The following is a 24,041-nucleotide window of genomic DNA, read 5'->3' on the forward strand; positions in this document are numbered from 1 at the left end:
AATATTCTTTGAGCTTGTGATCCCATGATGGAGGTCCTATTTTTAAGTCTTTAGATGGGGATACTAATAACACCCAGAGATGCTATTGTCAGGAACAAGCGAGATAAAATTGTAAAGCACTTAGCACAGTGTCTATTACATGGCAAGTGCTATGTAAATATCATCATCTTTATCATTATAATCATGGCTAAGTATTAAAAGGCATCATGGTTTATAGATTATAGAACTGGAATCAGAATTAGGAAGATAAGTTTGGGTTCAAATTCTGTCTTCAATAAATCCTGGCTCCATGACCTTTGGCAAGTCATTTAACCTCTGATGTTCCAAGAAGTTCTATAAGATGTAGAATAGGTACCAACCAGGATTGGTAGAGAGAGTTTGCTTACTTGAGACTTAATAATACTAATGATATCATTGGTCACGTCCTTATCCTCCCTTCTATTAGGTAATGAGGTTTGATTTAATAATTAAAATTTGGAAATGTAACAATTTCTTTCTTTTTTTTTTGTGAAGCAATTGGGGTTAAGTGACTTGCCCAGGGTCATACAGCTAGTAAGTGTTAAGTGTATGAGGCTGGATTTGAACTCAGGTCCTCCTGAATCCAGGGCCAGTGCTCTATCCACTGTACCACCTAGCTGCCCTTGCATATTTTCTAAAAATAAAAATTTAAAAAATCGATGTCAAGTCATTTATGATTTAGCATCAGTGGATTCCTATTTTTTAATGTACATATACTTTTATTAATGTCTGACAATAAGAACTGCTTCTTGGAGGGAGTGAGGGAGCTGGGGCAATCTTTCATTACCTTACCACTAAGAAAATTTCACTTGACCCACATTTGCCAATCAGGTTCCCTGGAGAAGGACCCAGGCCTCTAAAGAAGGGAGTTAGGCTCCCTTTTCCCCCAAAGCTTCTCAACTACTTCTTTTCCACTCCCCTGTGCCAGAGAAGATAGTACTTGAAGCTTAAGTTTAGACAATATTTATGATCTCCCCAAAAGGGAAAGTGGAAACATAATCAAACAATATAAAGCAAGTATGGGGCAAGTATTTGCTACACATAAAAGGAATGGCAACTACAAAATACTAATAGACTTAAATTTTAGTAATATAAAACTATAGTTATTTATGGTTATTACAGTAGTTAGATTCTCCTGGGAGGTTAATATTTAAACTTCAGAGAATGAAGCAGTTTGTAGAACTACTAAATATGTATCGTTAAATGTAACCTTGGTTTTTGGGGTCCATGTCTAGCAGCCAGGCAGGCCAGGAATTTAGCTCATTCTCTTGTCACTGGTTGTATTGTATAATGAAGAACTTTCCCTTGCCAACAGTCAGCTCCACAGCAAGGACTCTGTATCTCTGGACCTCTCAAACTTGAAAGGGTACCCCAAAGCCTGAGCATATCTACCTTGAAATCAAAGGATTTTTTTGCCAACTCAGGCAACAGAAAAGTGTTCTTTGAAAACCTTAATAACGCTTTCCTAGGCAGTATTTGGACTTTAGCTATCATATATATGGTAGCTAGAGCAGGGATTGGGTGAGCTGCTTTTCCCCATGGTCCTCATCTAAAGTCTCAAAGCTACAGTTTGCTGCCAGAAGGCTCAAAGGCAGAGAGGACCAGCAGCAGAGTCATTTCCTTTTAAAAGGCCCACAGGGTCATCAGTCCATTTCCTGCCAAGTGGCCAATAAACAGGCTACTTCATCATCTTCAAAGCATCCTTCAGCATTGAGTCACAGCAGCCAAAAGTGGGCAAGGAAGCTCTGAACACTTTCTATGTAACCCCTGGTTACAAAAAAAAAACACAAAAAAACCCCAAAACATTCTGTTTTATGAGGTTTAAATCCAACCCCAAAGAGGGACTTATTCATTTTTATTTTATAATAAGCGGAAAAGAAAGATGGAAGGAAACCTAGCAGCTTAAGAAGTAATTTCTTTAAAATTCAGCCTCCTCTAAATGGCTAGATGTAGTAGGATGCTGAAGTAGATTTGATTTATGACACTTTTCAATATTTATCTTTAGCTCCACAGAGGTTGGAGTTTCTCTAAGCTTAGCTAAGCTGAGACATCTTTGGCTTTCAGGCTAAGTAAACCTATGTAGTCCCTTGTCTACTCCTTACCAAATAAGACATTCTTAAACTGGGGAAGAACTGTGTAAGGTAATTGGCTTTGCTTTATCATTCAAATGCAGTAACTGAAAGAAAAGTTAATCAGTGTCCTATAGGTGCAACTTATAAATGACAAAACAGGGAGGATGAGGCAGGGAAAATATGGCTTTTGACATCCCACCCAAGCATTTAGGTCCAGTTAAGTGTTGTAAATCGATGCCCTTTGCTTTCTGAAGTTTTATTTCCATTTGAAAAGTATTTATTCCAATATCTCTTCCATATCTTAAGGATGTAGCAAAGATGCAGGAGATAAGGGAGGAAGGTATCCAGGGAATATTCATGAGGCATTGAGAGTAGGTGATTTTTAGTAATATATCTCCCAAGCTTCTTCATGTGATTACTACGGTAGTATAATTTATATAAGATACTCCCATTGGCTCACCCCACCAAAGGCTGTGGCATTCTCTCCCACAACTACATATAGACTTTATTTCTCCCATGATTATTAGCAGATAAAAATTAATCAGATTTAATTAGTTCCTACAAATGGTTGTTAAATATATTGGTATAGTTGACACAAACCCTATTCTGCCTCTCCCCCCAAAAAAGATTGTCATACTCTTCTACAAGTCCAGAGATGAGTATAATTAGTCTTAGAGATCATATAACAAATGGGATAAATGACAGTTGATATAATTGTGTTTGCTTGAGTCATCAAATATCTTTGGTTCCTGATACAGACAGTACCAGTCATTACTGCTTGGAGGGACACCTAGGATGGTCCTCCAAAGTCTTTGAGATTCTCCCCTACCCAAGATGTGTGCTGGGAGACTAAGGCCATGGATGGATTTCTCATCTCCAAGTGATTCTGTCTTTGGAGTTTGTATGATATGTTCTTTCCCCTGTCCTGGCAGACACTTAGCTGAATTTTAAATGAGATGGTGTTATTCAAGCAATTCAGGGGATGGTCAAGTCCCCCAAACTTTTTTGAATTGATGGATTAGTTCAAGAGTTACCAGAGGCTTTTTCCATGCCTTGGATCAATATATTAAATGGAATGTGTTCTCATCTGACAACAGTATGAATTAACTCCCATCCTTATAACAGGATTAGAACCCAAGGAAGAGGAAATAGTATGGAAGAAAGAACCCTGGACTGGGAATGAAGGAAACCTTCATTTGAATTACATTTCAAACATTTAATATCTATGTGGTGATTTTTAGCTCTTGGAGCCTCAGTTTTCTCATCTGACTAAGCTGTTGTTTGGAATGTTGAGCTAGATGGGCTGAATCATCAAGTCATCCATGGAACCAAAGCTCTTTAAGCATACTCAAAAAACTCACTCACTTTTTTAGGAGAAGCAGTTTGTTTTTTAACCTCTTTCCTCTCTGAGGGGAATGATTTTCTTCCTCTGAGAAAAGGTCTGAAAGCTAAAGAAGTTGACAGAGACAGGAACTCATTTGAACTCTCTCAACAATCCCCTCCAAACAACTATACGATCACATCTGAAATCAAATTCCTGAGCAGCGGAGCCCACAAGAGTTCAGGGTGAAACAATTTTTCAGCCCAAGATAATTTAAGAGGTTGGCAGGAAAGGTTTATCATACTGAGGTAGTGGTCAAGGCTGGAGCATATCAGAAGCCACTCCAAGACAATGCCAACAGCATGCCTTGGAAGGGATTGCTGTGGTCAAAAGCTTTAGCCATTCTCAGCACACAGATCAGTGTGGGATCCGACAACTGGTCAGAAAGATCATAGGAGAGCCTTTGCTGGCACTAGGTTCAGGAACCTGTTGCATTGCCCATATGCAGTTCCAGGTCTCAGGTCCAGGGCAAAAAAAGAACATTAGTGCTTGTGGCCACAGTGATATAGGGGCACCAGTCCTGGTTCCTGGGTGGAGAAGACTGTGTGTGGCCACTCACAAGGAGGCAGGAGCCATGGTTTCAGTTCCACAGACAAGAGGAAAAATAGCATGTTCTACAGATAACAAGGCCCCATCTTGGAAAAAGACCAAAGCACAAGCTAGGAGAACAGAGATCACATCTCTTTTTAGGTCATACCAGCTTGCAAGCACTGAAAACTTATACCCTTCCAGAAATATCTCTCAAAACAGAAGCACAAAAAACCTGAAGCATTAGATAGTGTCTCCTCCACCCCAAGAATTACTTAAAACTTTGAATTACAAAATGGCAGGGGAGGCAGGAAGAGGATACAAAAGCTCACTGAAGATAATAATTCCTTATAAGTTAAAATTAGGCAAGTGGAACCTAATGACTTTGCAAGATAATAAGAAATAATAAAACAAAGTTAAAAGAATGGAAAGAAATGAAATGTGAGGTTATATCATTGGAAAAGCAACTGACCTAGAAATTAGGCTGAGGAGAGATCATTTAAGAATTATTGGACTGCCTGAAAGCCATGTGTTGTTTTGTGTGTGTGTGTGTGTGTGTGTGTGTGTGTGTGTGTGTGTGTGTTTAAGTCTGGACTTCATATTTCAAGAAAATTATCAAGAAAACTGCCCTAATATCCTAGAACCAGAAGGCAAAATAAAAATCAAGAGTCTACTTGGGGGCAGCTATGCAGTGCAGTGGACACAGCACCAGCCCTGGATTCAGGATGACCCAACTTCAAATCTGGCCTCAGACACTTGACACTTACTAGCTGTGTGACCATGGGCAAGTTACTTAACCCTCAGTGCCCCACCAAAAAAAAAAAAAAAGTCTCCTGATCACCTCTGAAAGAGATCACAAAATGCTAATTCCCAGGAATATTATAGTCAAATTCTAGAGCTCCCATATCAAGGAGAATATACTGCAAGTAACCAGAAAGAAACAAGTAATATATTGTGGAGCCACCATCAGGATAATTCAAGATTTAGCAGCTTTCACATTAAAAAAAATATCAGGGGCAGCTAGGTGGCACCTTGGTGGCACTTTGGATAAAGCACGGACCCTGGATTCAGGAGGACCTGAGTTCAAATGAGGCCTCAGACACTTGACACTTAATAGCTGTGTGACCCTGGGCAAGTCACTTAACCCCAATTGCCCTGCACAAAAAAATAATAATAATAATAATAATCAGAGGGCTTCAAAGACCTCCCCAAAACAAGAAAAAGGACCTATTTGTACAAAAATATTTATAGCATCCCTTTTCTTTGTTGGCTAAGAATTGGAAATCAAAGGAATGCCCATCAGTTGGAGAATGGCTAAACAAACTGTGGTATATGCCTTTTTTGTTGTTGTTTGCAGGGCAATGAGGGTTAAATGACTTGCCCAGGGTCACACAGCTAGTAAGTGTCAAGTGTCTGAGGCTGGATTTGAAGTTGCCCTCTAAACTGTGGTATATGATTGTGATGGAATATTATTGTGCTATAAGAAATGACAAGCAGGATGATTTCAGAAAGGCCTGGAAAGACTTATATGAATGGATGCATAATGAAGTGAGCAGAACCAGGAGAATGCTATACACAGTGATAGCAATATTGTTTGATGAAGAACTGTGAATGACTTAACTGTTCACATCAATCCAATGATCTAAAATAATCCCAAAGGACTAATGATGAAACGTACTATCCACCTCCAAAGAAAGAAATGATATTCATTGAACACAGACTAAAGAATGCTATTTTTCACTTTCTTTCATTTTTTTCTTTTATTCAAGTATTGTGTATGACATGACTAACTTGGTAATGTTTTATGTAATTGCATTTGTATAACCTAAAAAACAAACAAACAAACAAATCAGAGGGCTTGTTATATGATAGACTGGGAGGCAAAGAAGTTAGGATTACAACCAAGAATAACCTAACCAGGGGCAGCCAGGTGGCACAGTGGATAGAGCACCAGCCCTGGAGTCATGAGGACCTTGACATTTACTACCTGTGTGACCCTGGGCAAGTCACTTAGCCCTCATTGCCCTGAAGGGAAAAAAATCAATGTGAAAAGTATTGATGAGCAGGAGGAGTTCAAAGAAACCTGGAAGGATTTACATGAACTGATTCTGACTGAGAGGAGCAGAAACAGGAGAACATTATATACAATAACCACAACATTGTGTGATGAACAATGGTGCTAGACTTGGCTCTTTTTAGCAATGCAATGGTACAAAACAATTTCAAAGAACTTCATAATAGAAAATGTTTTCAACATCCAGAAAAAAAGAACTGTGGTTTAGGAATACAGATCAAACCATACTGTTCTAGTTTGGGACTGATTTTTCCCCTTCTTTTTTGAGGTTTTTCCCTTGTACTCTGACTCTTCTTTCACAATATGACTAATGCAGAAATATGGTAAATGTGATTGCACATATATAACCTATATTAGATTGCTTTCTGTCTTGGGGAGGAGGGAGGGAAGGGAGGGTGGGAGAAAAATTTGGGACTAACAATCCTTTGAAAACAAATGTTGAAAACTATCCTTATATATAACTGGAAAATAATAAAATACTGAACAAAAAAAAAGAAAAGTGTTTGGGGAAATAAAGATCAAATAAGAAGAAAAATATTTGTGGCAGCTCTTTTTTGAAGTTGCAAAAAAATGGGATATTGAGGGGATGCCTCTCAATTGAGCAATGGTTGAACAAGTTTGTAGCATGTGATTGTGATGGAATACTATTGTGCTATAAGAAATGATGGGCAGGATGCTTTAGGAAATAACTGGGAAGATGTAAACTTATAGAAAGAAAAGAGCAGAGCTAAGAGGTCAGTAACACCAATATTATAAAATGATCAACTGTGAATGACTTACTTATTCTTATTTATACAATGATCCAAGACAATTTGAAGGATTTATGATGAAAATGCTGTCTTCAGAGAGAGAACTGATGCAGTCTGAATGCAGATCAAAGTATACATTTTTTTTTCTTTTTCTTTTTCTTTTTTGGTTTTTGGTCTGTGTTTTGTTTTGCAACATGGTAATATGGAAATGTTTTGCATGATTTCACATGTGTAATCTACATCAAATTTCTTACCTTTTTAAAGAGGGTTGGGGAGAGAGGGATAGAGAACTTGGAATTCAGAATATTTAAAAATGTATGCTTTGCTTTTTCATGTAATTGAAAAATATTTAATGAAATAAAAATGTATTGGGGGAAAAAGTGAAGTAAGTTTACCTAGCTTTTATCCACTTAGTGCTTGCATCTTATCTACTTATCTTTCAAGTCTCAGGAGCAATGTAGTCTTGTATGTTATTTTTTTTCTCCCTCTGATACATTGTACTCTTGAATAAGTATGTAATTTGAAGCCACTCTTGGTTTGCACTGAAAAAAATTATAATAAATTATTTTTATTAAAGCTTAATGCATTCAGTCAGTTCCCCTTATGGGTAGTTCCCCCTCTGTTCAGAGGCTCAACGTGAAGATTCAAGCAGGAAGAGTTGGCACAGATTCAAAGGACCATTCAGATTTTAATACATCAGCCCAGGCACACTGAGAAACATTTAAACACAGTACAGTTTACAGAAATAGGAATTTTAACAAGGTTGTCCATAGTATGCAATTACCACATTGAGAAATGGCGGCTGTTTTTTTTCTCTAGCCATTTTTCCACTAAGGACTAGATAAAATGAAGGAATGAACAGGTAAATAGGAGTGCAGTGGATCTCAGTTTACCCAAGGGGAGTTTCCAAGATGGTTTCAGCAGCCTGCCTATTCTTTCATCTAAGACTGTAACTTGCTTTACCTGGAATTTTTTCCCTGGCTCAACAGAGCTTGACCTCACCATTAAAGAATAGTATTATTTAAGGATCAACCAATTTTGGCAAAGTTTAGCAGATAGACTGGCTGAAAAGCTGCTTTAGATTCAGTCTCTACTATTTAGTATCATTATCCAAGGTCGAAGTCTCTCTTGCTTGACTTGACTTTCCTGTTGAGTGTGCCTTTAAAATTCTGGGGGAAAAAAACCAAAACTTTTGGATAGTAAAATCTGAAATCTTCTGAAGTATAAAATAACACCGGGGAACAGACTGCTGGCAAACTTCCCCCTCCCAGGACCCCTTCTCTTTGTTCCTTATGCTAGCCACTTTGGTAGAACTCCGAAAAGTGGCCTGCATCAATTAATACTCCAAGGATCTGATTTCTTGGGGAACAACACCTTTCCTACTAATGAAATTCAATTTAATCCAATCCAATCAACATTTATTAAGCACCTAAATATTCCGAGCATTGTGCTAAGCACTGGTTATGCAATTAATAATAAAAATAGACAACTCCTGTACTCAAGGAGCTTATAGTCTAATGGTGGGAGGAACAAAAGGAGGGGAAAATGCCAAGGAGTATTTTTTTCCATAAAGTTGAAAAAAATACACAGGGCAACAGATACTGGAGTGAGCCCAAAATTACAGGGTCTGCCCTCTCTAAAGGAAGGCATTGGGAAGAGTTTGTTACTCTACCATCCAACCATCCAATCAGAGGGGAGAGAAAGCTGAGGGAGGTGGTGTCAACTAAGCTGACTTAGGAAAATGGTGTTGAGGAGTATTGTGAGGATCAAGGAGATATTTATAATGCATTATATACATGCAGGTTATTGTGGTGGCATTACTGTTGTTTCTTGTTGGGTTAGAGTGTCCCAGAGGTTCTTAGATTTAGCTCTTCATAATTCCTTTTATTTTCCTTAATTGGTCATTCTTCAGCCAACTGATAGTTTACAACTCTTCTTGAATATATCTTATGGATTTTGTTTGAATAATTGGATAAGACTTCCTTGGGAAGAATTCACTCCCTTTATAGTTTTCAGCTAATTGTCTTTCCTGACAGATAAGTTTAATGGAATTTAATTTGTACTTTCCCATTTCAAATAAATTTCTAAATGTATCTTGAAACCTTTTTTCTTCTTTATGACTGTAAGAAATAACCTTTTATGCATTAGATACACCAAGATCCTTTTAAATGTTTTTTTTAATTCTGCCAAGGTGTTTGGGAAGTCCAAATCATCCACAAAACCATCCAAATTCTTGAGAATTATTGCAGGATTTTTCCCATAAAGCCATCGAGGTGCCAGGCCTTAAACAAAAGCTATTTGCCCATGTTCTGGAATTGAGTTCAGATGTTATGTTGAAGCTATTGGAAGAGATTGGAATTAGGAAGTAGTGTAAGGAAACCCTTTGGAATGAAGGCATGTAGAAATCAAATCTGGTTTTCCTCCTGTCTAGATAAATAAAAACTTCATCTTTAGTAAGAAATGTTAAGTAGCCTGTTCTGGATGAGTTTCTAGTGACTGGGGAAATGGAAAGAGAACTGGAATATAATGTTTAAACCAGTGCCAGGTCTGTCTGGTCTAATTCTTTTTCTCACACATAAAAAAAATTGCAAATGGCTTTTCAGAAGAGGTCATTAATCGGGTATCATACAACTCAGGATGGGTTTAGAGTGCTCTTCTCAACACTTGTGACCTGTTTCAAGTAGTTTATGGTAGAAGAGAGAACTTTCCATTTGGAATTTTCTTCCCCACTTGGTTTTAAAAAGCTTGGGTTTATTTATTTCCAGAGCATAGTAATAAAGTCTAACTTTTTATTTTAATTTTGGAAAGACAACATAGGAATAGAATAGAAAGTTCGCTTTGGACCAAGGAATACCAGGATTCGTGACATGCCTCTGATACATACTGGTTGCATGACTGGGACAAGCAGTTTAACACCTTGGTGGTCTGGGCAAGCCTCTAAAGGGAGTTTTCTTAACCAAGAGTTGCTTATACCAACAAAATCATAGGCTTAATCCCTATATTTGTCTTTAATAATTTTCCCTTATTCCCTCCTCCAACTGGCTCTTCTCTCCTTCAACTTCCTTTATCCTCCCAACAGGAATCATCATTTAGTCACCTGAGGTAGAAGGACTTTGACCAACCAAGAGCCCCCTATATGAATGAATTGACAGATTCAGTCCCCATAATTTCCTTTAACTCAAAAACTTCCCAGATTCCTTCCTCAGATTGGTGCCTTCCCTCTCCCAAATTCCTTTATCCTTTCAATGGTATTGTCATTCAATTACCTGAGTTGGGAACATTGAAGTAAACTGGGACTCTCTTTCCCTGGCCCTTAATATCCATTTAATCCATTATTACTCAATCCTGTTGATTCTTCCTTCATGGTATTTCTCACATCTTTCCCTTCTTGCCTCTTCCTATTGCTATCTCCTCCACTTTAGGAACTTACCCCATAGTCTGTAAAAAAACTAATCATAACTTTGATCTTTCCTTGGATCTCATAATTATTATTTAACTAATAGCACTGTACAACCCTATCACCTTATTGGTTGGGTCTGATTATGTATAGAAGCAGATTTCATGATAAATTTTGATACGTTCCAACCTGAAATCTTCTGACTTAAACAAGACTAAATAGATGCCATATTGAAAATTGGTTTGAAAGCTATTTAAATGGGAAAAACTGTTTGGGTTAAAACATGCTTTTGATAGTTTCTTAGAGATGAGTTTCAATAGAGATGAAATCACAGATATCAAACTTACAGGGACCATATAATGCCACCCCCACATTTTACAAACAAGGAACTGGGGGCCCAGAGAAGTTGTGACTTACCCAAGCATAGTGATAAACCTACTGCATTATAGGGCCACTATGTTTATGGGGCTGGTACTGAGTTTTTGTTACTGATTTTATGGTTAGTTAAGCATATTGCTTTACTGTGCTATTAATTGCTCTGGTAGGAAATTACTTGTTATTGCTTAAAGAATATGAAAAATTCCCATATTAATATGCAGCAGGAAGGAAAACAAATGTCTGTACATTTTATTTCTTTATAACTTATTGTTCCTTTTTGTGTTTATTACTGGGCTATTTGATACAGAACAATTGAGAGAAAACAACTGCATAGCAATGGTCTAGGATTAAGTCATTTGTTCATGGAACATGGAATGGGTATCTACTATAAACAGAGTAATGTTCTAGGTACTGAGGGAGATAAAAAGATTTTAAATACATCGTGTTGTCTCTCATGTAACCTATGGTCTCATAGAGAATCATAATCCATGCATATACTGCTCTGTATCCCCTTCCCCTTTTGGTCTTGATCTAGGATTTCACTCATGTAGAGAACTTCCAGTGTGAAAATTTTCCATGGATGCAGAACTAGTCTGTAATTTGAAGTCTTAATTTAAGAGTTGTCTAAGACACTCAGAGGCAATCACCATACAGTCTGTGTGGGGTAGAGGCCGGACTTGACCATAGGTTTTCCCCACTTCAAGCGGGAATCTTCACATTATAACATGCTGCATCTTACTATCAGTCAACCAGTCAAGAAGCAAGCATTTAATAATCTACCATGTGACAAATACTCTGCTACATTCTTTTGATACAAAACTAAAAATAAAATAGTCCCTGCAGGAAAAAAAACATTTGAGCTATCTTTTAAAGGATGGGTAGATGTCAGTAAAGGAGGGATATTGTAGGGGTTCCTGGGAGAAGAATGGACATGATAAGTCTAAGGAAACAATGAGCAAAAGTATGGAGGAAATTATGGGGGATCCACAAGAAGTTGAGATTGGTTGGACTGTAGAGTGGTGATGAAATTATCTTATTGACAAATCAGGGTATCAATTTATTAAAACCAGAAAATTAAGCAAGTCCAACACATTGGCTTCTCAAGAAGAAGAAGGAGGAGGAGGAGGAGGAGGAGGAAACAAGGTTATTGAGCTCTGTTTTATCAGATTACCAAGGAATATTTATTGTATGCCTCCTGTGCATTGTCATAGCCTATGAGGGATCAAAGAAATATTAGACATTATTATTGCCATAAAATGTTTATGGATAGTTAGAAAGAAGGTACACATTAAGTGAAAAATCCACAGTAAGGAATTATATGTAAGGTTTGAATATGTTGTTTTGTGGGAAGATTCACGTGTCCTGGAACTAACTTTTAAAGGGTGAACAAATTGGAATACATAAAATTTGCATTAGAAAAAAATAAACTGGGGCAGCTAGGTGGCACAGTGGATAAAGCACCGATCCTGAATTTAGGAGGACTTGAGTTCAAATCCAGGCTCAGACACTTGACACTTACTAGCTGTGTGACCCTGGCCAAGTCACTTAACCTTTATTGCCCAGCAATGAGAGAGAGAGAGAGAGAGAGAGAGAGAGAGAGAGAGAGAGAGAGAGAGAGAGAGAGAGAGAGGGAGGGAGGGAGGAGAGGGGAAGAAGAAGAAAATAAACTTCTCAAAAGTGAATATGCCGGGGCAGCTAGATGGCACAGTGGTTAAAGCACTGGCCCTGGATTCAGGAGTACCTGAGTTCAAATCCAGCCTCAGACACTTGACACTTACTAGCTGTGTGACCCTGGGCAAGTCACTTAACCCCCATTTCCTGCAAAAAAAAAATTGAATATGCCTTGAGAACCCAGCAGATGGGTGACTCTTGCATCTTTGGGTCTGTAGTATCCTGTAAACCTCTTTGCTCCAATTAGTATCTCGCATGGATCACCTGTTCATTTTATTTCTTGCCCTCAACACTGTTGTAAATGAACACTGCAGAGTTATTACAAATTAGTACATAAAAAACCTTTAATGAATGCTTGTTGATTTGACTACAGTTGATTTGATATTTACTGAAGGATAAATAATCTTCCCTGGATAGCATTTTGGTTTCTAGGTAAGGAAACTGGAAAACATATGGAGATCGGATGAATGAACGCAGGATGTTTGACCTGGAGAGGGGGGGATATTTGAATTCTATCTCTAAATAATTGAATAGCTATCGTGTTAAAAGGGGATTGCATTTGCTTTGCTTATTCCCTCAGAGGGAAGAACTAGGAAGATGGAGTTGAAGTGGCAGGGAGGCAAATCTGGGCTTGTTATAAATAACAATTTGAGTTATCCAGCAGGAGACTGATCTTGTCAGGCAGAAGCAGATTCTCTGACACTGAAAACCTTCAAGTAGAAGCTGAATGACTGACCCCATGCTATCCCCACTCCATGGAGATTTATAGAGGGGTTTCTGATTTAGACACAATTTGGAAAAATGGTCTTCCCAGAGCCCTTCTTATACAATGAGATGTGTGAACGGTGTCATTATTAAATTGCTATCCTTGCTCCAAGAAACATATGGAACCTAGGATTTCATGATTGGATGGTGTTATCTCAAGTTTGATCCTATTCTAATCCATCCTCCACTCAGCTGACAAAGGGATTTTTCCTAAAGTAGAGTTCAGGCATCCAAGCATATACTCAATATGTTACAGCAATTCCGTATTATTTCTGTGATAAAACATAAATATGTTTGCTGTTAAAAGCTTTTTAAAGCCCAAGCCCAACCTACCTTCTCACCCTTATGACACATTACTCCCATTCATACAATTGATCATCCAGTCAAAAAGGCTTTCTTATGATTCCTCATATACATTGGATCTCCTAATAATACCTTTGAACTAGCTGTACCAAGTGTTTGGAATGCACTTTCTCCTCACCCCTGCTTAGAATCCCTAGTTTCCTTCAAAACTCAGCATAAGCTTTTCAAAGTTGCTTATTTTTACAGTGATTTGTTCTCTGGGTTCTGCTCAATTCACTCTTCATCAGTTCATACATGTTTTCCCAGGTTTCTCTGAAGCTTTCCATTATAACATACCTTATGGGAGAAGGGAGGGAATAAACATTTATGTAGTACCTCCTCTGTTCCAAATACTATGCTAAATACTTTAAACAAGTATCTCATTTGATCTTCACAGCAAGAGATATGATGCTGAGAGATAGTTGCTATGAAGATCAGTTTCCTCAACAGCAAAATGGAGCAGAGTTCCCCAGGGTCACATAGCTACTAAGTGTCTGAGACTGTATTTGAACTCAGATGTTCTTGTCTCCAGGCCTAACCCTCTCCTTAGCTACCAGCTACTTTAATATAGCAATATCATGACATGATAATATCCATTACTTCCCACAACATACTTTGTTTGGCCATTCCCTAGTTGATATGCTTCTTCCTTTCTTTCCGGTACCTTAATGCTATATAATGATAAGACTTCTGAGAAGAATCCACCATGATTCCTGAAGATCAGTGCTGTTACCTATCCCCTGACAACAAGGGGATGGACTAAATATACAGCATGAGACACACATTTTTGGACATGAATGAGGTGGAAATTTGTTTTGCTTGACTATAAAAGTTTTACAAGGATTTTTTTCCCCCTTTTCCTCCAAGTGTTGGATATGGAAGGAGGAAATGAAAATAAGAATTTTTTAAGACATAGAGTGCTACATGAAACCTTTTCTGATCTTCACAGCTGCTGATGCCTCTCTGAACCCCTCCCCCCCACCACCCATTACCTTATATCTATTTTGTACATAGTTATATATGGTCATGTTGCCTCCCCTCTTTGGAGATCCTTAAAGGCAGAGGCTGTTTCTTGGTTACCCTTGTATCTATAGCACTGAGCTTGGGGTTGGATACATGGTAGGCACCTAAAAATCTCATTTATGTGTGCAAAATATATTCAAGGTCATTGGAGAGAGAGGGACACTAGCAGCAGGGGAATCAGGAAAAGATTCACGTAAAAGATGGCATTTAAGATGTCTTTTAACGAAAAAATTAAATTTTACTTAAATATATGATATGCATATGGATAAATGGATGGGTGGATGAATGGATGGATGGATGGTTTCTGGGTGTGGGTACTAGAAACTGAGGAGATGAGGATGGATTTCCTGGAAATGGCCCCTAAGAAGTCCCTAGAAGGAAGTCAATTTCATCCAACTCTGAAAGTGTGTGTGTTACTCTGTTTTGGTCGTTAGTGTTCTTCCTATCACATGATGCTTCTATACTCAAGCTGAAGAATCCATGGAATTTTGGAAAAATTGAAGTAACCACAGTGTTAGACACCAGCAAGGAAGCTTACTAATAACTTGTATGTTTTAGTTGTAAATCACACTCAGAGTTTTGTTCTAAACTGCCTTGATTGTTTAAGGCACCAGCCATCAGATTAAGAACATTTGTAAAGAGGAATGAAAATGTTAGGATTTCAAGATAAATATATTAAAACTTCAACCTTACAGTAGAAGAATTGAGTATACATACCCCGCACACAGACAACCTTCAATGTTAAACATTTATTGAGTGCTTATTGTGTTCAAAATGCTGTACTAGTTGTTTAGAGGCATACAGATTTTATAGAAGAAATGATCCCAGACTTCCAGGGGATCATAGTCTATGAAGAGTATATGCCAACAATATAGATAATAATAAAGCACAACCACATACTCTATGATAGCTGAAGGGAAAGGTCTGACAACAGGAAATGAGGGAAATCTTTCTATAGGAGTGGGAGAAATGCATAATACAATGGTAGAATCAGGAGACCTGGAGAAAGTCCTAGTTACTAATCACTTTTTCTATGTGTAGCCCTGGGAGTCACTGAACTTCAAGCCTCAGTTTCCTTATCTGAAAAATTAGTTATGTATACTCTAATCATGTGATAAGGTCATAAAAAGGAAAACACTTGGGATAGTTAAAAGTGCTTGGGGGAACTAGGTTGCCTTCTCAGAGAAGCACAGTTATCCATATGTACATTTCCTATCTGAATTGCTTATTGTGTTGTGATTGTATTTTACATGCATAGAGACAGGGAGAACTGAGAGGAAAAATTCAAACTGGTTTGTAACAAGATTTTCCTTAGTAGTCATAGAGGAAGGGAATTTATGCTTTGTCACAAGTGACTGACCCCTTATTATGAAAGATAATGAATCATTCCAAGTTAAAACATGTGATAAGTTGGAGGGGGTGGGGAGGGGAGGAAATTTTTTTTTTTTTAAATGACTTTACAACCATTTCCTTTTGAGCTATGACTTCTGAAACTGGAATGTGATCCAGAATCATTTTCCCTTTGAAGCCAACATTTGTCTTAAGAATTTTTATTGTGTCTCTTCCCCTCACCCCCATCCCACTTCTTCCCTCCTCTCTGCTCTACAGATTTACACTGACTGGGCTAACCACTACCTAGCTAAATCTGGCCACAAGCGGTTGATTAAGGATTTACAGCAGGACATTACAGATGGAGTACTGCTAGCAGAAATCATTCAGATCATCGGTAAGACCTACACTCTGAGAAAGGGCATGAACAGGCTTGTTGCATGGTGAAATGTGATGTAAGTTTAATGTACCCTGAAATGAACCCTGCAGAAATACATCCTGATGTGGCCATATGTTTTCAAGTCTCATATGGGTCTGCTTCAATTTAATTTAAAAAAAAAAATGTTTACATGAAGACGTTTGCAAGAGGCTGTTGAGCCCATGCTTTCGAAATGCCTAGAACTGTTTGGTCACATACACTGAATTGTCAGAGATGAATGCTTCCTGAAAACATATGTTTCCCATGTGTGCATTTTGTGAGCTGGAGTGGCTCATGCTTTCTGGGATTCCTTGAAATTGTATCTTGATCCTATGCGGACAATTGTGAAGGGTTTCATGTCAGCAGTCATTTGGCACCCGTTAGAAAATTAGCATGCCCTTTTTCACACCCCCTTTCTTGCATGATTTGTGCATGGGGAAGTGCTGGCTGCTAACAAGTGCGCAAAGCTTGAAAAAGGAAGTCTGCAGAAAAAAACAAAACCAAACCAAACAGGCTTTTTTTTTTTTTTTTCCTGGGGGTTTTATAGTCTGTGTTATTTTCCTTCATTGCTCATTTCATTATTTTCCCCCCTTTGTCTTTTTACTTACCTCCTCAAATTTAGCAAATGAAAAGGTTGAAGATATCAATGGATGCCCCAGGAGTCAATCTCAAATGGTAAGAAATAAATTTATTCTCAGTATATGTTCTTCTCTCCTCATGACCTGAGACCTATGCAATTTGACATTCAGAGTTGAATGTGAAATGCCTCTCAATTCCTTTTCCCACTTCACTCTAGATACTTGTTGGTTATAGGTCCCATCCTGTCAGTGTTTGTCAGCATGAACTCATAGCACAGTATGTAGTAGTAGTAGCTATGGGGTTTTGTTTATGTGTATGCCCATTATCCTACCTCCAGATGTTTGGTCAGATCTTGAACTTAGAGTTTCTTGATTTTCTGGCTAATTGAATTTAGCTTTGGTATTGATGTCAATAAATCCCATAACCAATTTTAAGTGGAGCCTTTTTGTCTGAACAGCTGGTTTGAAGAGTAGGACTTGCCAAGTGCTTTTTTATATATATATAAATAGCATTTTGACTTGTACATAACAAAGTCAAATTTAAACACACTGACTCCTCAACATTTTTGGAAATAGAACTAAAAGCTGCTGAAAATTCTCTAAGTTATGATTGGAAGTTAGATATGACTAACAGTGATTTCAAGGATCTTATGACTCTGTACCCCTCATCCTTACTAACTAGTCGTGCTCAAAGCAAATTTTATTGCAGCAAACTTTAGAATGGAATGATAAAACTATTTGAGTTAAAAATTACTCAAAGCAAAATGTAACCTCATCTTTGACATAGACCATTCATTTTTTTTTTGCAGTAAACAAAAATACAAAATACTAAAAACTAAAATATATCACATAGGTTAGTTGTTTTTCATCAAAAGCCTCTGAATTCATAGTTGTTGTTATAATTGATGCAGTGTAGTGCTCAGTACACAATGTGTTTAATACATGCTTGTTAAATGAAGGAAACAATAATGAATAATATCATGGACTAGAAGGATTTTTTAAAGTAATTATTTGGGGCATAGATAGATTGTGGAAAGAAGGGTAAACTTTGATTTGGAAGTCTTAGTTTCAAATCCTGGCTTTGAAACGTTTTAGCTACATGACCATGGGCAAGTCAGTGAACCTCTTCGAGCCTCAGTTTCCTTACCTCTAAAATCTAGATAATAATACTTCTACTACCTACCTTACAAGACAGTTGTGGAGAAAAATGCTTGGTAATCCTTAAATTGCTATGTAAATATTAGTTATTATGATTATTTTTATCATTTCTATTGAAGTGCCGCCTTATGTTTCTGAATCTTTAGCAATCCTAAACCTGAAAAACTAAAATATGTTTTATTTTAATAATCATCAGTTAACTCTTTTATATAGATTTCTGTGAAATACTCCAATGATTTCATTTAGCACTTAGTGCGAGAATTCAAGAAAAGAAAAGGTATGCTCTGTAGATAATTAGGATAGAGGAAAGACATTGATCTGTTTGGTTTCAGAAGTTAGCTACACTTTGAGAATCAATGAGATGTATTTTGAAGTTATATAAACCCCTACTACATATTTTGAACAGTACACTTTCATGGATTTGATCCTTTGGTGATCCTTATAGTTTCATTTCAGAAATGTGTATAATAGCTAGACATCAGATTTTTGTATTAACATAGATTTAGAGTCAGAAGGGAGATTAGATGTCACCTAATTCACCTCCCTTATTTTATACATGAAGATAATGAAACCATAGTTAGAAGCAGCCTTCACTAAATTTGCTCATTATATAAATGAAAACAGAATTGAAGGGATGCTTTAGGTAGCTTAGACCAACATATATATATATATATGTGTGTGTGTGTGTATATATGTATAACATATATAACATATATGTGTTATATAATATATTATGTGTGTTGTGTGTTATATATAACATGTGTGTTATATGTGAGATATATATATATCAATCAGATGAAGGAACTGGGATAATAAGCTTAGAGAATGAAGGTACCCTCTTCTTGAGGAAACAGGCCCAAAGAAGTTCAGTGACTTACAGGAAGGAGATATAATCCAAACTTGGGTCCTCTAATAATAAACCTGAAGCCCTGCTAAGCTGGGGCTGTGAAGGCATTAACCCAATATCACATAGGTAATAGGCAGCACAGCCAGATCCCGAGTCTTTCGCCCCTAAATCCAGCATGTATCAATGATGAAGACTTATTGGATACATAGGTATTGTTGTGACCAGTTTTATTTCAATGTTAAAAAAAAAATTTGGTGTTGTACAAAACCATATTTTGGGAATCTCTTAAGAATTCTGATAGCATGTTTATTTTAGTTTGATAAAATAGGATGGAGAAGACAAAGAACCAGTCCTGGAGGCAAGAAGACCTGAGTTCAAATTTGTCCTCAGACACTTGTAAGCAAGTCACTTGACCTCCATTTGCCTCAGTTTCTTCATCTGTAAAATGAGGATAACAATAGCACCTACTTCCTAGAGATTTTGTGAGGGCTAAATGAGATGATAATTGTAAAGTGGTTAGCTTAATGCCTGGAACAACACAAGTACTATGTAAATGAAAATTTTTATTATTATAAACTTTGGATAAATAGCCAGTCTGTTAAATACTTAACTGAAAATCTCACACCTCAATAGTTTACATATTTACCTTTGGAATTTTCAAAAGAGTGAGTTTACCTTTGAAACTGCCATTCTTTTTATTTTATTTTATTTTATTTTGTGGTGAATGAGAGTCAAGTGATTTGCCCAGGGTCACACATCTAGTAAGTATCAAGTGTCTGAGGCGGGATTTGAACTCAGGTCTTCCTGAATCCAGGGTTGGTACCTTATCCACTATGCCACCTAGGTGCTGCCCCCAAAACTGCTCTTCTTTTTACTGCTTCTAGGTGTGAAGGACATGCAAAAAAATGGATTTTTTTAGGTTATGTTCAAGCAAAGTATGTATAAATTGAAATTAGGAAATGTAACTTTCTCAGCTAAGAAAAGGATTAGTCTGAGGCAGTTTGAGTTTTGACTGAAAGTTTTGTTGGCCCTAATTCATAAAATCTGCTTGGCAACTTTAATCTAAAATTATCTCTGCCATTGGTATTATGAGTCATAGGAAAATATATCAAATAATTGCATTCTCATTGGTTGTGCCATCTCTTTCCTCTATTCTTCTGAGCTGAAATTAGATAGATAGATAGATAGATAGATAGATACATAGATACATAGATACATAGATACATAGATACATACATAGATAGATACATAGATACATAGATAGATACATAGATACATAGATAGATAGATTGATTTGGTGGGACAATGAGGGTTGTGACTTGCCCAGGGTCACACAGCTATTAAGTGCCAAATGTCTGAGGCCGAATTTGAACTCAGGTCCTCCTGAATCCAGGGCTGGTTCTTTATCCATTGTACCACCTAGCTGCCTCCTAAAATTATATTAAAGCATGAGAATATCACTGGCCTATAAACTCAGGAAAGAACATAGGTTAAAGTTGAGGAAGCCTTTTGAGGTTAGCTGATTGACATCCCAACTACCAATGCAAAAAATCCTGCCTGTATATAGTTGAGTTAATACCTTTGCATTATATGACAAGTGAGGATTTAGAGGATACAAGTTCTGGAGGGGATGGTTCTGCTAAAAAATGCCTGGATAGAAAATTAATGTATGTTAAATGTTGCTGTTTATTATACCGGACCTGTGATTTTCTTGGGATAAGAAACCCCCAGTGAAAAAGTCCTTCTAAGCAAAACAGCTCAGTCCCTACAATTCAGTTTATAGACTTGAAGAGTTGTGACTTGCTGAAAGTCACACACATCCAGGTTAGATCAGGGGAAAAATCTGAATTCAGGTCTTTCTGACTTGAGGGCAATTTCTTTATCTCCTATGCCATGTTGTTTCACCATTCTTTTAAGTGTCAATTCTAGTAGCCTATATTTCCTCCTTTTAAATGGTTATAGATGAATGTCCTTTTTTGGTGAAATAAGAAATTTCATGCATCCAGAGAAAGAACTGATAAATAGAAGTATGTATAGAATAATTTTACACACACACACACACACACACACACCCCTACACCTGCATCTATTTTAGTTTAATGATGGCCATCTCTACAACAGGAGGGAAGGAAAAAAGGGAAAAATGAAATTTACATCATAACTACATTTAAAAAGAGTAACAAGTTGTTTGTTTCATGTGCAATCTTTTAAAATATTATACTATATTATAGAAATGCATGTTTTATTCCATAAATTAAAAATATGTATTTTTTTAAATGGACCATCTACTTGACAGTCCAAACAGATGCAAAAATATGAAAGCAACCCAGACATTAAAGATAACCCTGACATGCTTTTTCTGCTGTGACTCACTGTAGCCCTTCTCACTCTTGGGCAACATTAACATTGAAAAGCTGGTATCTTGTGTGTCTTTGCTTGATGATTCTCATCATTTATAGATTTCCTTTCCAGGAAAATCTGTGTTGTCCAGGCAAACCTCTAAGTTATTGTGCTAATGAAATACTAGGTAAACACTTCATAGTTGTGAAGCACTGTGTAAACATAAACTATCATGCAAGTCAATTAGAAGACAGTAGAAACTGATCCTTAGGGGCAGTTATCTGATGCAGTGGATAGAGTACCAGGCCTGGGAGTCAAGAACACTTATCTTCCTGAGTTCAAATCTGTGCTCAGACACTTAATAGCTCTGTGACTCTAGGCAAGTCACTTAACATTGTCTCAGTTTCCTTATCAGAAAAAAAAAGAGCTGGATAAAGAAATGGCAAGCCCCTCTAGTACCTTTGCCAAGAAAACCCCCCAAATTCTGTCATGAAAAGTCAAACACAACTGCGCAAAAAAAAAGACTTGAATAACAACAAGAATCTGATCCTTAAACGAGTCTATGGATGGTTGTGGGGGAGTAGGGAATAGAATAATTTTGTAAATTCCCATTTTCTAAGAGTAGGAGGAATGTAAAAGACGCACCCATTCTAAAATGTCTCAGTGAAGAACACTTTAAAACAAAGCAAAACAAAACTATTCATTGTTTAAGGGGCACTGTAGCATAGTGGATGGATATCTGGCTTCTGAGTTAGGAAGACCTAGGTACAAGTACCAACTCTAATGACAAACAACCTTTCTGATCCTGGGACAATCATTTAACTGCTCAATGCCTCAGTCAACTCTGCAGAAAAAATACTGAACTACTTTGATAGAGTGAGTTTGCTCACTGCTCATTGCCTATAACAATGAAAACAGAGATCAAGAATCTTGTCTCCCTCTACTATTCATTTCCTTCATATGATACAATAAAGAGTGACTGTAAAAAAACTAATTGTAACTGCAGATTTGAGCATGCTGGAGAGTAGGGAAGAAAGAGAAAGGCAACCCATGGAAGCCAGTTTTCCCAGAAGTTTTGCTATAACATAAAATCAAATTCCTGGTTCATGAATGCTTGGAATATATCAAATTCCTCAGTCTCTAATATGCACTAAGAGTAAACATTCGGGGGAAGTCTTTAACTTGGACAGTCTCTTTGAAAAAAAGAGAGAGAGAGAAATCAGTTCAAAACAAGCGTCCCCCTGCGTGTCTTTCATTTTTGTCTGTCGGTCCTGCACTTGTGCCTTTGTATTTCAAGTCATTGGCATGCATTTTTTGGCTATTTTTAATCGGGTGGGCATTCTGGACATTCCTGGTATTTAGAGTGGACTAGTTGATTTCCTACTATAAGCTCACTAAAGTTGTGGCCTGAGGCATACACACATACATGCATGTTTAATCCTGTTACCACCCACCTAGAAATGTTTGCCCTGGATCACTCTATCAACAGGTGCTGTCCAAATGAGCTCTTTTGTCTTAAGCTCTGTGTTTAACAAAGTCTTACATGCTAGGCTCCAGTTTTCACAACAGCTTAAATCTCAGCTGAATCTAAAAGTAGAATGCCAGGAGTCTCTCTCTCTCGAAATAATAAAGTCTAACCATGATTTTTAAAAGTTGAAATATGCCTGAATTCAATGCACTGGTACAGTGGAAAATATCAGGGTCAGAGGACAGGGATTCATATCATACCTGATACCTTGTGTGGCTGTGGCCACAAGTCACTGAACTTCTATGACCCTCGATTTCTTCACCCTTAAAATAAGGAGGTTGCCTCTAATGTCTCTTTCACCTACCTCCACATCCATGATACTCTGTTGCTAACATAGGCCTGCTTTGGTTTCTGGGAGAAATTTCTGCACTCTAGATGGTGTGAGTATATTTAGAGGTACAGGTAGTGCAACTTTGATTACCCCAGGTTTGCTAATAAAGGAATAGGAATGAGTGACTCAGTCACACAGCAATTGAAGGGGGGGGGAGAATCAGCTTTTCTATTGTATCTACTACATGCTAGGCACCATACTAAGTGTTTGACACTTTATTTCCTTTGATCCTCACAAAGACCTTGAGGTAGTAGCTATTATTATCCCCATATTACATGAGGAAATTGAAGCAGATAGAAGTTAAGTGACTTGCCCAGGGCCACACAGCTAGGTAGTGTCTGAGGTCAGATTTAAACTCAGTTCTTCATAATTCCAAACCCAGTATTCTATCCAAAGAGTTGTTTGGTCATTTCAGCTGTGTCTGACCCCACTGAGGTTTTCTTGGCAAAGTTACTGGAGCACTTTGCCATTTCCTTCTCCAGCTCATTTTACAGATGAGGAAATGGAGGCAAACAGGGTTAAGTGACTTGCCCAGGGTCACACAGCTAGTAAATGTCTGAGTCTGCCAGATTTGAACTCATGAAAGTGAGTCTTCCTGATTTCAAGCCTAGTGTTATATCCACTGTGCAGCCTCGCTATCTGTAGTATAAAGATGCAAACACTGAGAGACAAGGGCGAAGATTCAAGCTCAAGCCTTCAACCTCCTAGTTGTTGTTGTTTTCTTTGTACCATACTGGCTCTAAATAAATTATTATGAACTTTTCGGTGACAAGTACTGGTTTTCTCAATGCAAACCTATCTAGTCACTTAACTCAATAAGTAATGAATCTCTGACTTCCTCAGAGGGAACAGCAAGTGTGAGGATCTCTTTTCACCAATGCAGATCACAATCCATTGAAGATTTAGCAGATAAGTTTTAGAGTTGCCTGAATTACACAGGTTAAGTGTCTTATCCAACAGTTAATGAAATTAGAAACCAGGTCTTCATGACTTCAAATCCAGCACTCTAGGAGGCTAGGTGGTGTAGTGGATAAAACACTGGCCCTGGATTCAGGAGGACCCGAGTTCAAATCCAGCCTCAGGCACTTGAACCTTACTAGCTGTGTGATCTTGG

General features: G+C 37.6%; 1 protein-coding gene across 1 annotated transcript in view; it reads left to right on the forward strand.

The window, feature by feature from the left end:
- NAV3 (neuron navigator 3) overlaps nucleotides 1-24,041 on the forward strand; it is a 1,098,011-nt gene that overhangs the window by 754,106 nt on the left and 319,864 nt on the right. Inside the window, 2 exon segments of the mRNA XM_043966554.1 lie at nucleotides 16,007-16,124; nucleotides 16,768-16,820. Of these exon segments, the coding sequence (XP_043822489.1) occupies nucleotides 16,007-16,124; nucleotides 16,768-16,820 (171 nt within the window).

This window comes from Dromiciops gliroides, chromosome 5 (assembly GCF_019393635.1).
Source record: "Dromiciops gliroides isolate mDroGli1 chromosome 5, mDroGli1.pri, whole genome shotgun sequence".
Taxonomy (NCBI): domain Eukaryota; kingdom Metazoa; phylum Chordata; class Mammalia; order Microbiotheria; family Microbiotheriidae; genus Dromiciops; species Dromiciops gliroides.